A 13,969-nucleotide genomic window follows, 5' to 3' on the forward strand; every position below is an offset into this window, starting at 1 on the left:
AGGGGGTCCTTTGCAGACTTAGCCAGGATAAGGTGAGGTCACACTGGATTAGGGTGGGCCCTCAACCCAGTGACCAATGTCCCTACCAGATGGTAAGACACTTGGAGACACAAAGGGAAGAGGGGCACTTGAAGATGGAGCAGAGACTGGAGTGATGGGTCCATGAGCCAGGGAATGCAGCACCAGAACCCAGGAGAGGACGTGAACTAGACCCCCCTCCAGAGCCTCTGCTGCTGCTGCTGCTGCTGCTAAGTCACTTCAGTCGTGTCCGACTCTGTGTGACCCCAAGCCTCTGGAAGGGACCAACTCTGCAGATACCTTGATTTTGGACTCCTGGCCCTCAGAACTCTTCTTTTAAGCCCCCCAGTTTGGTGCCTGCAGCCACAGGAAATCGCAACAGCTCCTCAAGAGGCCTTCACCTCTGGAAATCAGCCCTCCCCATCACTCTGATGTCCAGTCTTCTGTTCCTCATGGAACCTAGTGCTTTTTGAAAATTATCTTGTTCAGTATTTACAGTGGACCCTTGAACAACATGGGTTTGAACCGTGTAGATCCACTTATACTTAGATTATTTTTTTTTAAATATTTATTTTTTTGGCTGTGCCAGGTCCTAGTGGCAAGCACACAGGATCTTTAGTTGTGGCATGCAAACTCTTAGTTGTGACTTGTGGATCTAGTTCCCTGACCAGAGATTGAACCTGGGCTCCCTGCATTGGGAGTTAGGAGCCTTAGCCACTGGACCACCAGGGCAGTCCCCTGGAGAGTTCTTAATGCAGCAGATGTGGACTTGCACCTCTGGGAGTGTGGGCAGCCCTGGGAAGTTGGTGGAAGGAGTCTGTCCACCACAATCTTCCACAAACACATTTGCAACCTGATTTCGACTTTACAATCTGCATGGATTCAGCCTCCAATCCATGCTGCACTGTGTTTGTTTCAGTGTCAAAATAATGTGTTTATTTTTGTTCCAGGCCTTCTGGAAATAGGACACTTTAGGCAGGTGTCTGACATTTTCTGCGATGGTTCCAAATATTCCCTCTGAGAACCCGGTTAGAGCAGCACAACCTCCTGAAAATCCTCCGGGCTTCTCATTTGGCTTTAAATTTTTTATTTTGAGCAGGAGAGCAACTCATCTCATGACCAGCAATTTTCTTTTCTTTCTGACCCGCTGCCTCACCTTAAGTGCCCTTATATTCCTGTCTCTGCTTTGAGAGGGTAAACCCTGGAAAATTCTGAAAGAGATGGGAATACCAGACCACCTGACCTGCCTCTTGAGAAACCTGTATGCAGGTCAGGAAACATCAGTTAGAACTGGACATGGAACAACAGACTGGTTCCAAATAGGAAAAGGAGTACATCAAGGCTGTATTTTGTCACCCTGCTTATTTAACTTATATGCAGAATACATCATGAGGAACACTGGGCTAGAGGAAGCACAAGCTAGAATCAAGATTGCCAGCAGAAATATCAATAACTTCAGATATGCAGATGACACCACCCTTATGGCAGAAAGTGAAGAGGAACTAAAAAGCCTCTTGAGGAAAGTGAAAAAGGAGAGTGAAAAAGTTGGCTTAAAACTCAACATTCAGAAAACTAAGATCATGGCATCTGGTCCCATCACTTCATGGGAAATAGATGGGGAAACAGTGGAAACAGTGTCAGACTTTATTTTTTGGGGCTCCAAAATCACTGCAGATGGTGATTGAAGCCATGAAATTAAAAGACACTTACTCCTTGGAAGGAAAGTTATGACCAATCTAGATAATACATTAAAAAAGCAGAGACATTACTTTGCCAACAAAGGTCCATCTAGTCAAGGCTATGGTTTTTCCAGTGGTCATTTATGGATGTGAGTGTTGGACTGTGAAGAAAGCTGAGCATTGAAGAATTGATGCTTTTGAACCGTGGTGCTGGAGAAGACTCCTGAGAGTCCCTTGGACTGCAAGGAGATCCAACCAGTCCATTCTAAAGGAGATCAATCCTGGGAGTTCATTGGAAGGACTGATGTTAAAGCTGAAACTCCAGTACTTTGGCCACCTCATGTGAAGAGTTGACTCATTGGAAAAGACTGATGCTGGGAGGGATTGGGGGCAGGAGGAGAAGGGGACAACAGAGGATGAGATGGCTGGATGTCATCACCGACTTGATGAACATGAGTTTGAGTGAACTTCGGGAGTTAGTGATAGACAAGGAGGTCTGGTGTGCTGCGATTCATGGGGTCGCAAAGAGTCAGACACAGCTGAGCGACTGAACTGAACTGAACTGAACTGGTGAGAATAAATGACATGCAGCTTCCACATCTTGGTTCAGCAGCAACAGGCCATGTTCCAGGAGTCAGAAAGAGTGTGTTTACCCCAACCCACTTCTTGATTTTACATTTTTCTACTGCTTTTGGAAAAAGTTCACAGGACAAGAAGGCTAAAAGATGTTTGTCTTGAATATGTGGTTTTATAAAAAATGGCATCTCTCTTCGAATCCAGCTTATTTTTAATTAAGGAAATTCAGAGACCATCCAGTTTGTGTAATGAGTAAGTGTCAGCTCTACCAGACTAGCTAGACAGGCAAAGTAGCAGGCCAGAGGCTAAGTGGATAAAATGCAAAACGTCCAGGAAGACAGGCTTCAGGGGACTCCATCAGGAAAGGACTTTCAGATGCTCCCATCTCACCACCCTTCCTCCTGAGCAGGCAGGGACTTCAATACCAGACCATCTGTCCGAACCCTGGATCTGTATCTTGTTGTTCATTCACTCAGGCATGTCTGACTGCGACCCCATGGACTGCAACTTGCCAGGCTTTGCTATCCTTCACTGTCCCCCAGAATTTGCTGTAACTCTTGTCCGTCAAGTCGGTGATGCTATCCAACCATCTCATCCTCTGTCACCCCCTTCTTCTCCTGCCTTCAATCTTTCCCAGTCTCGGGGTCTTTTCCAATGAGTTGGCTCTTCCTATCAGGTGGCCAAAGTACTGGAGTTTCAGTTTCAACATCAGTCCTTCCAAAGAATGAACACCCAGGACTGATCTCCTTTAGGATGGACTGATTGGATCTCCTTGCAGTCCAAGGAACTCTCAAGAGTCTTCTCCAACACCACAGTTCAAAAGCACCAATTCTTCAGCACTCAGCCTTCTCTCACATCTGTACATGACTATCTTGTTAACAGAATAAAAACGATAACAGCAACAATAATGGCAATGATACCATTACTGGTGTTGTGGGGAGGTAACAGGGCCTGGAATGTACTCACTGTGCACACACGGCTCACCATTAAATTTTACATTCCCTAGTAAGGAAGGTTTAGGAGTACTTTGTCCTTTTGCATATGAGAGAAAGAGGCTAAGACAGGAAGGCAGACTGCTGCCATCCATGTTCCCTGTGTCTGCATCCTTGGGTGGTTGGACGCCTCTCACCCTGACTCTGCACCTGGCCATGGCACTCACCTTGGCCAGTGGGACTCTAGCAAGTGTGTCCAAGCAGACTTGACAAGTGCTTGAAGATGGGACGTGGCCCTCTTGCTGCTCACTGGAACCCAAAAAAATCTCCCTGGAAGAGGCTTCACCACACTATTTAGGGATGTGAGACCACATGGAGCAGAAATGAGCCAGCCCTTGGGATCCCAAGATGAGCCCACCTGCAGGCCACCAAACAAGTGCATGAGAACATCCAAGATCATCCAGCCATGGACCAGCCTGCAGCCAACCTCAGAGAGAGAGAGAGAGAGCCCAGCAGAGCCGCCCAGTCAGAACAGCCCCAGGGACCCTCGGAACTGTAAGCTCAGCAAAATGCCTATTGCCTTAAACCATTATGGTTCTGTTTTTTTTTTTTTTTCTTTTATTGCAGTAAAACCTAAGTGATACAGACAAGGTGGTGAAATTAACCTCGTTAAGTGTCAGAATCCAGGCCATCTTAATTCACAGCCTTCACCGTAATCACTTTACTGTCTCACGTCTCTGGGCCTCAGGGTCCTCACGTGCAAAATGACAACAAAACAGCCTTTCATTAACCTACAGTTGACCTACAACATTACATTAGTTTCCGGTGACCAGGCATCATAGTGATTCAATATCTTTATACATCACAAAATGATCACGGCAGAGTCAATTTACGATCCGTCATCATACAGAGTTGTTACAACAGCACTGACTATACCCTCTGTGATGTACATTCCATCCCGTGACTTTTTATTTGATAACTGGGAGTTTATACCTCTTAATCTGACTCACCTATTTTGCCCAATTCTCCCACCTCCCCTCCTCTGGCAGCCACCCGTCTTTCTCTGTATCTACGAATCTATTTCTGTTTTGTTACGTTTGTTTGGTTGGACACAACTGAAGCAACTTAGCATGCATGCACAGGTACATTTGTTCATTCCTTTTGTTTGTTAGATTCCAATAAGTGAAAACATACAGTATTTGTCTTTCTCTGTCTGACTTATTTCATTTAGGATAATACCCTCTGGCTCACAGGCCATTAAATACAGTCTACAGGGACTTTCCTGGTGGTACAGTGGATAAGAATCTGCCTACCAACGCAGGGGACGTGGGTTTGATCCCTGGTCTGGGAGGATTTCACATGCGGAGAACATGTCAAGTCCGTGCACAGAACTACCGAGTCCACGTACTGAAGAGCATTCCCTGCTCTCTGAGACTAGAGAAAGCCTGCACGCAGCAACGAAGACCCAGCACAGCCAAAAATAAATAAATAAAATTATCTTTAAAAAAACAGTCTACAGGCTAAATTTATCCCAAAGGATGTTAGCTTACCAAATCCTGTTCTTTTCTAATATAATATCCATACCTTCTCCTCTAACTGCATCCAGCAAAGTGTGATATGCTATATTTTCAAGATCATTCCATAAAAAGTATTTTAAGTTTCCCTCATAACTTCCTCTTTGACTCATGTCATATTTAGAGGTGTGCTTTTATCATTTTCCAAATTTAGAGGGGGAGTTTCCTAAATTTTGTTTGTGATTTCTTATTTAATTACATTGTGGTCAGAGAATGGAGTTATACGATTTCAGTCTTTTCAAACTTATTGAAGCTTGTTTTATGCCCAGCATCTGGTCCATCATGGTGAATAAACCAGGGCTGTTGGAAAAAAAAAAAATAACAGCCTTTCAGTGTTAGTAGCACATCAAAGGTGAAGGTGTCCGTGAACCTATTGGTCAGTTAGAAATCTCTGCCCCCAGCCAGGATTCTCTCCAGTTAACATTCTTTCTATGGGTTTCTCCCTTCTACTTTAACGCCAAGATGGAGGACTGAGAGTTGAGATTATTGTACAATCCTGAATTATTTCCCGCCAGCAGAACAACAAAGGTAAATGCAGTATCTTCCTCCCTGACCTCCTATCAGGCTCCTCACTTTCCTGCTTTATCATTCACGTCACTCATAACGCCTGCTGCCCTCAGCTTATAAGAGGAGGACAAGGAAGGGCATTAGCCCTTAACCAGTTCATACTGGGTTCCAGCTGCATCAGGCAGTTTATTGATCTGTGAAAAGTGAAAGTATTAGTCCCTCAGTTGTGTCTGACTCTTTTGTGACCCCATGGACTGTAGCCCACCAGGTTCCTCTGTCCATGGGATTTTCCAGGCAAGAATACAGGAGTGGGTCACCATTCCCTTCTCAGGGGATCTTGATCCAGGGATCAAATTTGGGTCTCCTGTATTGCGGGCAGATTGTTTCCAGTCTGAGTCACTAGGGAATCCCTTTTTATCTATCTGTCTACCTTTCTATCTATCTATTGGGTTGGCCAAGATATTCATTTGGGTTTTTCCATAAGGTGGTATGGGAAATTCGAACAAAGTTTTTGGCCAACCCAATATCCATCTATGTGTCTGTCTATCATCACGTCAGCCTTTTCATGGTCCTCCAAAGTAGCTACTTCTGTCTCCATTTTGCATGCTAAGTTGCTTCAGTCATGTCTTGACTCTTTGAGACCCTATGGACAATAGCCCACCAGGCTTCTTGGTCCATGGGTTTCTCCAGGCAAGAATACTGGAGTGGGTTGCCATTTCCTCTTCCAGGGGATCTTCCCCACCCAGGGATTGAACCCACATCTCTTACACCTACGTGCATTAGCAGGAGGTTCTTTTACCGTTAGTGCCACCTGGGAAGCCATTTTACAAACGGGGAAAGTGAGGGTCAGAAGTATTCAGTATCAGCACAGTCAGATTTGCTGTGCCTTGTTGGATGTATGTGTTTGAGTATAATCTGCTGTTAAAACTAGCCTCTTACCCATCAATTTTGGATAATTAGTTATACCTATGAATGCCCACTGACACATCTAAAGTCAGTTTAAGGACTACATGAAGATCTAAATAACACAAGATAGAATTTCGGAGAAGGCAGTGGCAACCCACTCCAGTACTCTTGCCTGGAAAACCCAATGGATGGAGGATCCTGGTGGGCTGCAGTCCATGGGGTCGCTAAGAGTTAGACACGACTGAGCGACTTCACTTTCATGCATTGGAGAAGGAAATGGCAACCCACTCCAGTGTTCTTGCCTGGAGAATCCCAGGGAGGGGGAGCCTGGTGGGCTGCTGTCTATGGGGTCGCACAGAGTTGGACACGACTGAAGTGACTTAGCAGCAGACTTTCAATAAATCAACACGCTAATTAAAATGCATGAGAAGCATCAAAAACAAACAAACAAACCAGTAATCGGCAAATGGCAAACCTGAGATCCAAACCCAGGGGTTTCTCATCCTAAAGCTTGTGACCTTCCCACAAAGGCCTAAAAGATCTATGGATTTAGAAGGAAACCAAGGTTGTCTTCTTAGTTTCAACAATAGATGTTGAGTCTCTGGCATCACTGACTCTGTGGACATGAGTTTGAGTGAACTCCGGGAGTTGGTGATGGACAGGGAGGCCTGGCGTGCTGTGATTCATGGGGTCGCGGAGAGTCGGACACGACTGAGCGACTGAACTGAACTGAACTGAACTGAACTCCTACTGTCACACCCTGCAGACAGAATCAGGTCACATCTCACTGCCTCTTCCGCTGCCATCTTTTCCTACCCAGAGCTCTCATCCCTGGACGGCTAGTCCTCCACTCCACTCCTGCCCCTCCTTACCCTTTCTCTCTACACAGAAGCAGAAGGAATCTTATTAAAACACAAACCAACTCAGGTCACATTCCTCTCAACCCTCCCTGACTTTCTGTCCCACTCAGCACATATCCGCTGTCCTCACCATGACCTACAAGGTCCTGTGTGACCTCACCCATTCCCTGACTTCAGCTCATCTACACCCCCGCTCCTGACTCACCAGGCTCCACCACACTGGCCTCCTGCCTCTCCCTTGAACTCGCCAAGCACATTTCTTCTTCAGAGCCACTGCCCTCTTCTCTGCCAGGAACACAGTTCTCCCAGTCTTCACTACTTCCCTCCCGTGGTTCATCTGGTCTCTGCTCATTTATTTCCTTTTCTGAGCGGCCTTCCCTAAATCCTATTTAAAATAGCCTTCGCTATCCCCCTGCTCTGCTTCATTTTCCTCCTAGGGCTTGCCACTGTCTGCCTTATACGTCTAGTTACGTGTCTGTGCCCCCACCAGAACGTAAGCTCCAGGTGCGGGGCCGGGGGTGTCCTGTGCACCACTGTGTCCCCAGCAGGGAACACCAGGCACAGCATGTGCTCTGCAAATGCTTGCAGCATAAAAGAAAGAATGAGTGAGTCAGAGGTCCAGACAGGAAGCAACCCTCATAGAAACTCCCTGACATAAAAACCCACAGACCTCTTGGGTTATGAATTTTATGGTGAAGATGACAAACAGAACACAGGATGTGCAGAAAACCATCCCCATCTTTGGTATTGGTTTGGGATCATCCCAGTCAACACATCTCCATGAGACGGGCATCGTGGGTGGGTGGTCCATCCCATGGGGCTGTCCCACTCCATGCCTCGAATCCTCATGCGTGCTAAGTTGCTTCAGTTGTGTCTGACTGTTTGCGATCGTATGGACTACAGCCCGCCAGGCTCCTCTGTCCATGGGGTTCTCCAGGCAAGAATCCACGAGTGGGTTGCCATGTTCTCCTCCGGGAAATCTTCCTGACCCAGGGATCGAACCCATGTCTCCTGCATCTCCTGCATTGGCAGGTGGGTTCTTTATCACTAGCACCACCTGGGAAACCATCTTGCATCCTCGGTCTTTGACAATTCAGTATCAGTAGGGACCCAGTCATGTGACAACCACAAAATACCCATCACATTTTGATACACACACCCCCACCCGAGGAATGTGTTACTGCCTCCTCCCCTGACACGATGAAGTCTCACCTCCATCCACGCCCATGATGAAACGTCCCACGATGAGCATTTCCAAGGCTCCAGCTGGGAGAGAACAGGCCATCAGCAACGCGGCAGAAATCCCAAACCCATTGTTGACCAGCAAAGTGTTTCTCCTGGAAGAAAAAGATAAGATTTGATGAGGCTGCCACTGGCCTGTCCATTCCAGGAGCTGGGTCCAGACTCCCCAATGGACCCACCACCACTTTTGGCCGTGTGACCCTGAGTAAAGCATTTCCTTCCTCTGGGCTCATCACTGGGGTTGATTAGGTCACCTCTGAAGGCACTGCCAGCCCTGACCCTCTGCAGATTTCCCTAGTGTAGCATTTTATTACATTGGTTCTAAGACCTTCATTTAACATTACAAAGTCAAAAATGTGTCTTATAATCCATGAGTTAGAGGTCAGATAGGAAAATGAAAACCACTATAGTTAAACAGAGAGAATTTAACACAGGGAATTGGTTAAGCAAGTGTCAGGGGGTGGAGATGTCTAAAGGGGGAGCTCTGAAGTGGGTGTGCTATCCTGTGGTATTGACACCTCAGAGGCTTGGAAGGGAGCCTCCCGAGGTGGCTAAAGTCTTCAGAAGTGGTCTCTGATCCAATGGGGTCATTCTATCTCTCTAAAAGGAAGTGAAAGTGAAGGTCTCTCGGTCTGGTCCTACTCTTTGCAACTGTATAGTCCATGGAATTCTCCAAGCCAGAATACTGGAGTGGGTAGTTTTTCCCTTCTCCAGGGGATCTTCCCAACCCAGGGATCAAACCCAAGTCTCTCGCATTGTGGGTAGATTCTTTACCAACTGAGCTACGAGGGAAGCATCTCACTAAAGCCTCGCTAAACCCTTTGACAGGACTGCTTTCCCCAGTTGCACAGCCCATCCTCTTACCCTGTTCTAGCCGCTCCACAGCCCCAGCATTACAGGAAACCATCCTCCTATTACTTGTTTTATGCTAGCTGTCCATCTTCCTGGACTAGAATGTAAGCACTAGGGGGCAGAGGCTTTGTCTTATCACTGGATCCCCAGCAACCACACCAGCTCCTGACACAGGCAGGTGACCCACATATATTTGCTGCATAAATGAAGGAATGAATTTAGGAGTTAAGTCACGTGGACCCTGCTTGCCCCACATGGCCCAGCTCTGATCTGCCATGCATCTCACTTTAGCTTCCACATCTGTGGGCTGCAGAGCTGCTGTTCTCCTGAATCCACCTCCAGTAATGTTCCTGCTTGGACAGCTCATACTGATTGAACAACTTTGGAAAGATTTCTTACTCTCTCAGTCTTGACTTGACTTACTCCCCTGTAGAATGAATATAATGATGTCTATCTTGTAAGGATTCTATGAGAATGATTTATGCAAAGTGCCTAGGATATCACCTGGAACGTATTCGGAGACTCAATAAGGTAAAATAAACAAACCACGATGATAGCTAACATTCATAGGGTCCTTATGCTGTGCCAGGCACTAAGTCCTTCACACTCATTGAAGACTCTGTAAGTTAGGTGACTTACTATTGTATTTCCCACATGAAGAAACAGATCTAGAAACTAAGATTTGATCAAGGTCACATAGGGCTTCCCTGATAGCTCAGTTGGTAAAGAATCTGCCTATAATGCAGGAGACCCCGGTTTGATTCCTGGGTGGGGAAGATCCTCTGGAGAAGGGAGCAGCTACCCACTCCAGTATTCTGGCCTGGAGAATTCCATGGACCATGGATTCGCAGAGTTGGACATGACTGAACAACTTTCACTTTCTTTCTTTCTTTCTACAAGGTCACAAGCTATTCAGTGGGATATTTGGCATTCCAGAATCCAGGATACTAAGCAGTTTGCAATGGTGGCTACCACATATACTCAGATCCACTCATTCTTTCAACAGTCTTTTTTTCATTCAGCTGACATTTATTCGCTCAACACATGTTTGAAGCTGGACTGGGTGCTGAGCATCATTCTATGTTCTGGCACACAGCCATGAGTGTGGCCAAGTCCCTGCTTTTATGATCCTTTTAATAAACTAGTAGAAATAAAACACATGGAGCCTATCAGCTGGTGAGAAATGTTGTAGAAAACACGAGAGCAGGGAGGGGGTGCAATTTCATGCGGAGTGGCCCGGGAGGGCCTTGCCAAGGAGTGAACGCCCGAGCACAGACTGAAGAAAGTGGGTGATCTGAAGAAGGAGAAGACGAGCTGTTCGGACCCTGGGGAACAGCAGTCATGGCAGAGATGAGCCAGACGTAGACTGTTTCAGCAACGTGAGTGAGGCCAGTGTGGCTGGAAGCAGAGGAGACCCAGAGAGCAAGTAGTAGAAGGTATGGAGGGGAGCTTGTAAGGGGTCCGCAAGCCACCATGACAACTTGGGTTTCTATCTGAGTAAGAAGCGCAGCCTTTGAAGTTTCAAAGGAGAGGAGAGGCATGGCATGATTTTAATAAGATCGTTCCATCTTCTATGTTGACCATGGGATGCAGGGGTAAGTGTGGGGTCAGGGAGGCCAACGGGGAATACTGCAATAGATCGGGCAAGTGCTCACAGGGATTTGGATCAGGATGGTGGAGGGAGTGAGCCATGGCTAGATCTTGGTGTGTTTTGAAGGCAGAATTGATGGAATTTGTTGATAGTGATGTTGTGATTTATAGTAACAAAAATATGCAGTCTTCATCCCTGGTTTCCAGCTCACAGTGCCCCAAACCCTTGGAATTTCCCAAGTGATAAGAACCATGGGGGCATCTTTTGTTATAATATTTCGCCACTAGATCTCATTTCCTGAAATTGCTTCAGAGCCAGAACAATGAAATCAATGTTGTGCTATTCATAACAAGCCCACAGGTGAGCTAATGTCAGTGAGGTGACTTTTGGAACAGAACTAAGGATGGGGTGGGATGGTTGCCAGTGGAGCCAATCATGTGACTAGAATGTTGTAACTTTCAATCCCATCCTGACCTCCAGAGAGAGGAGAGGGGCTGGAGATTGAATTCAAACATCCATGGCCAATGACTTAAACAACTATGCCTATGTAATGAAGCTTCCATAAACCCCAAAAGGACAAGGTTTGGGCAGCTTCCAGGCTGATGACCACGAATAGATTTGGGGAGAGTGGTGCATTCAGAGTGAGCATGGAAGCTCCGCCCCCTTCCCCATCCCTTGTCCCGTGCTTCTTTATCATCTGGCTGGTCCCAGTTATATCCTTCCGTAATAAACCAGTGATCTACTAAGGAAAATGTTCCTGTAGGTTCTGTGAGCTGCTCTAGAAATTAATAAAACCCTAAGAGGGGGATCCTTCGAAGCTCTGACTTACAGCCAGTGATTTTAGAAAGGAAATAAGGAGGTGGGGATGGTTGCTGGTGGAGTCAACCATGTGATTAGAAGATTGAAACTTTCAATCCCATCCCGACCTACAGAGAGAGGAGAGGGGCTGGAGACTGAGTCAGAAGCATAGTTGGCAACCATGACTCGCTGCTAGCATCTGAAGTTGGAACAGGGGAGGGGAATTCTTGCGAGACTAAACCCTTAACCTGAAAGCCAAGGCAGGGGGTCTTCGGCACCTCCAGGCCAGAGCCAGATGGTCAGAAGCTCAGGTGACAACCTGGGCCTGGGACTGGTTTCTGAACTGGCAGAGGGGGAGTCTGGTGGGACTGATCCCTTGATATTGTAATACCATCCCTGGGTAGATAGTGTCAGAATGGAGTTGAATTAAAGAACAGACAGCTGGTGTCTGGAGAATGTCTTGATGATGTAGGGAATACCCCCACCCTGGCCACAGACACTGGAAACTGGTATTCAGAACCTAAAATATGGATGAGTTGGACAGAAGTGGAGAGAAGAAGAGGAGCCATGGATGCCTCCCAGGGCTTGGGTCTGAGCTCTTGCATTGGATAGAATGGTGCATTTTGTGCCATGCGAGGGATGTTAAAATCACATTCAGGTCTGACTTGAAACATTTGCAAATTGGGCTGCACACCCTCTAAGTGAGTTTATCATATTAATGATTTCCTTCCCAAAATAACCCCCAGCATGACAATGTCCCAATGAGGAGAGAAACCTTATTTGCAGATAATTCACAACGCTGACTCACTAGCATTCAGAGACGGGATTTTAATTATTGTGTTTCCATATTTTTCCCAGGGATGAACATGCAACAGAACAAAAGGACCAGCACCATGCCGTTTCTGAGAGCAGAATCCCACTGTCCCCGGGACCCCCAACTGCGTCCACCTGGTTCAGTGCCTTGAGCTTCTCCAGTGATGTAGAATCTCCTCAGAGCAGCCCAAACCATCAGCTCTTGGCAAAAAGGGGTAATGAGGAGTTTGGAAGCCATATCCTTGAGAAATGGTCAAAGGGACTGAGGACATTCAGCCTAGACAAGAGGGGGTTCAGGGGCAGTGTGAGAGCTGCCTTCCACTATGCTGTACTTTACCTTGATGCACACGACCATGATCAGGAGATACAGGGAGTACGATTTCAGTTTGGATTTGGAAAGTACTTTTCATTAATCCCTAGTGAAATGGGGGGAATTCTGGAGATCCTGGATCCTACCACTTACCCTTCCAACAAACTCTTTAGCTGACCAAGCCTATAAGCCAAGATGGGATCTAGCCTCTACCATCTGCCAGCCTCCTCATGTCCATCTGTTCTTGCTTATCCAGCTTGAATTTCAAGGTGCATCATTTTAAACATTCACACACCCTCCATTCCTTGATCCAATTACTCTTCTCCTTCATTCTGTGTTTCTGAGAAAACTCCAACCCTACTTAGATCTCAGTCTATCTTGCACATGTATACAAAGTTCATCTTGGCTGGGATAAAAAAACCAAAACATTGAATTATGTTGCCTGGTCTCACCTGAAACTAATGACCACCCAACTCAAATGGCCTTTCAGCCCCTACCGATCATCCTAGAGTCCCAGTTTCGCTCAGTCTCCTGGTCTCCTGGGGACGATTTCAAGCATCTTCTCTCTTTTAATCCCCTTGTCCCATTCCTCAGCTGGTGACCTTGCTTTCAAGTCCACCAAGAAAGCAGAATCATTCAGAAGAGACAGTCTACATGTTCCTTCCACGTGGTTCAACCTACAGGCATCTGTGCCCGTAAGCTCTGTCTTCCCTCCTGTTTCTATGGATGAAGAGTCTCCACTCTTACCTGAAACCAGTCCCTCCAATGACCTGCTAGTTCCCCACCCGCTCTGACCTGCTCAAGGTTATAGCTTCAGCAAGTTTCACCCCTTGGTCCTGACTGTCCATTTCCCCCTCCTTGCTGGAACATCTCATTAACGTGCTGCTGCAGCTCCCATCTTAAAACAAAACACAAAAAATGCTCCTGATCCTACCTCTTCCCCCATCCACCACACCATTGTCTATGCTCCCCTTCATGGTAAAACTCCTCAAAAAGATCCTTCAATTAAAAAATAAATTAATTTTAAAAAGTGGTCTGCACTCACTGTCTCCAGTCCTTCTTGCTCTTTCTCTCCTAAACCCACTCCCATGGCTGTCTACTCCTTTGTGCGCTTGACACAGCTCCTGTCAAGACAACCAGCCACTTCCGAGCTGCTCAGTTCAGCACCCAGAACTCAGGCTGGTCTTCGTTCCTTGGCCGTGTTGGACCTGGTTGATCACCATCTCTTTTCCCTCACGTTGTAGATCTCATTCAATGGTAAGACTGCTCCTACCTCGCTGGGTGATCCTTAACATCTCCCCAACCTCTGAA

The 13,969-nt window shown here is 46.7% G+C and overlaps 1 protein-coding gene across 3 annotated transcripts in view; it reads right to left on the minus strand.

Moving 5' to 3' along the window:
• The window catches only part of SLC2A9 (solute carrier family 2 member 9), a 292,047-nt gene that overhangs the window by 205,419 nt on the left and 72,659 nt on the right, over positions 1-13,969 (minus strand). For all 3 annotated transcript variants that reach the window (XM_088836486.1, XM_088836485.1, XM_088836484.1), the window contains exon 5: positions 8,265-8,389. In XM_088836486.1, coding sequence (XP_088692612.1) covers positions 8,265-8,389 — 125 coding nt within the window. The remainder of the gene's footprint in view (positions 1-8,264; positions 8,390-13,969) is intronic.

This window comes from Moschus berezovskii, chromosome 5, assembly GCF_049115385.1.
Source record: "Moschus berezovskii isolate FMDL1 chromosome 5, NW_MosBer_1.0, whole genome shotgun sequence".
NCBI classification, from domain to species: Eukaryota; Metazoa; Chordata; class Mammalia; order Artiodactyla; family Moschidae; genus Moschus; species Moschus berezovskii.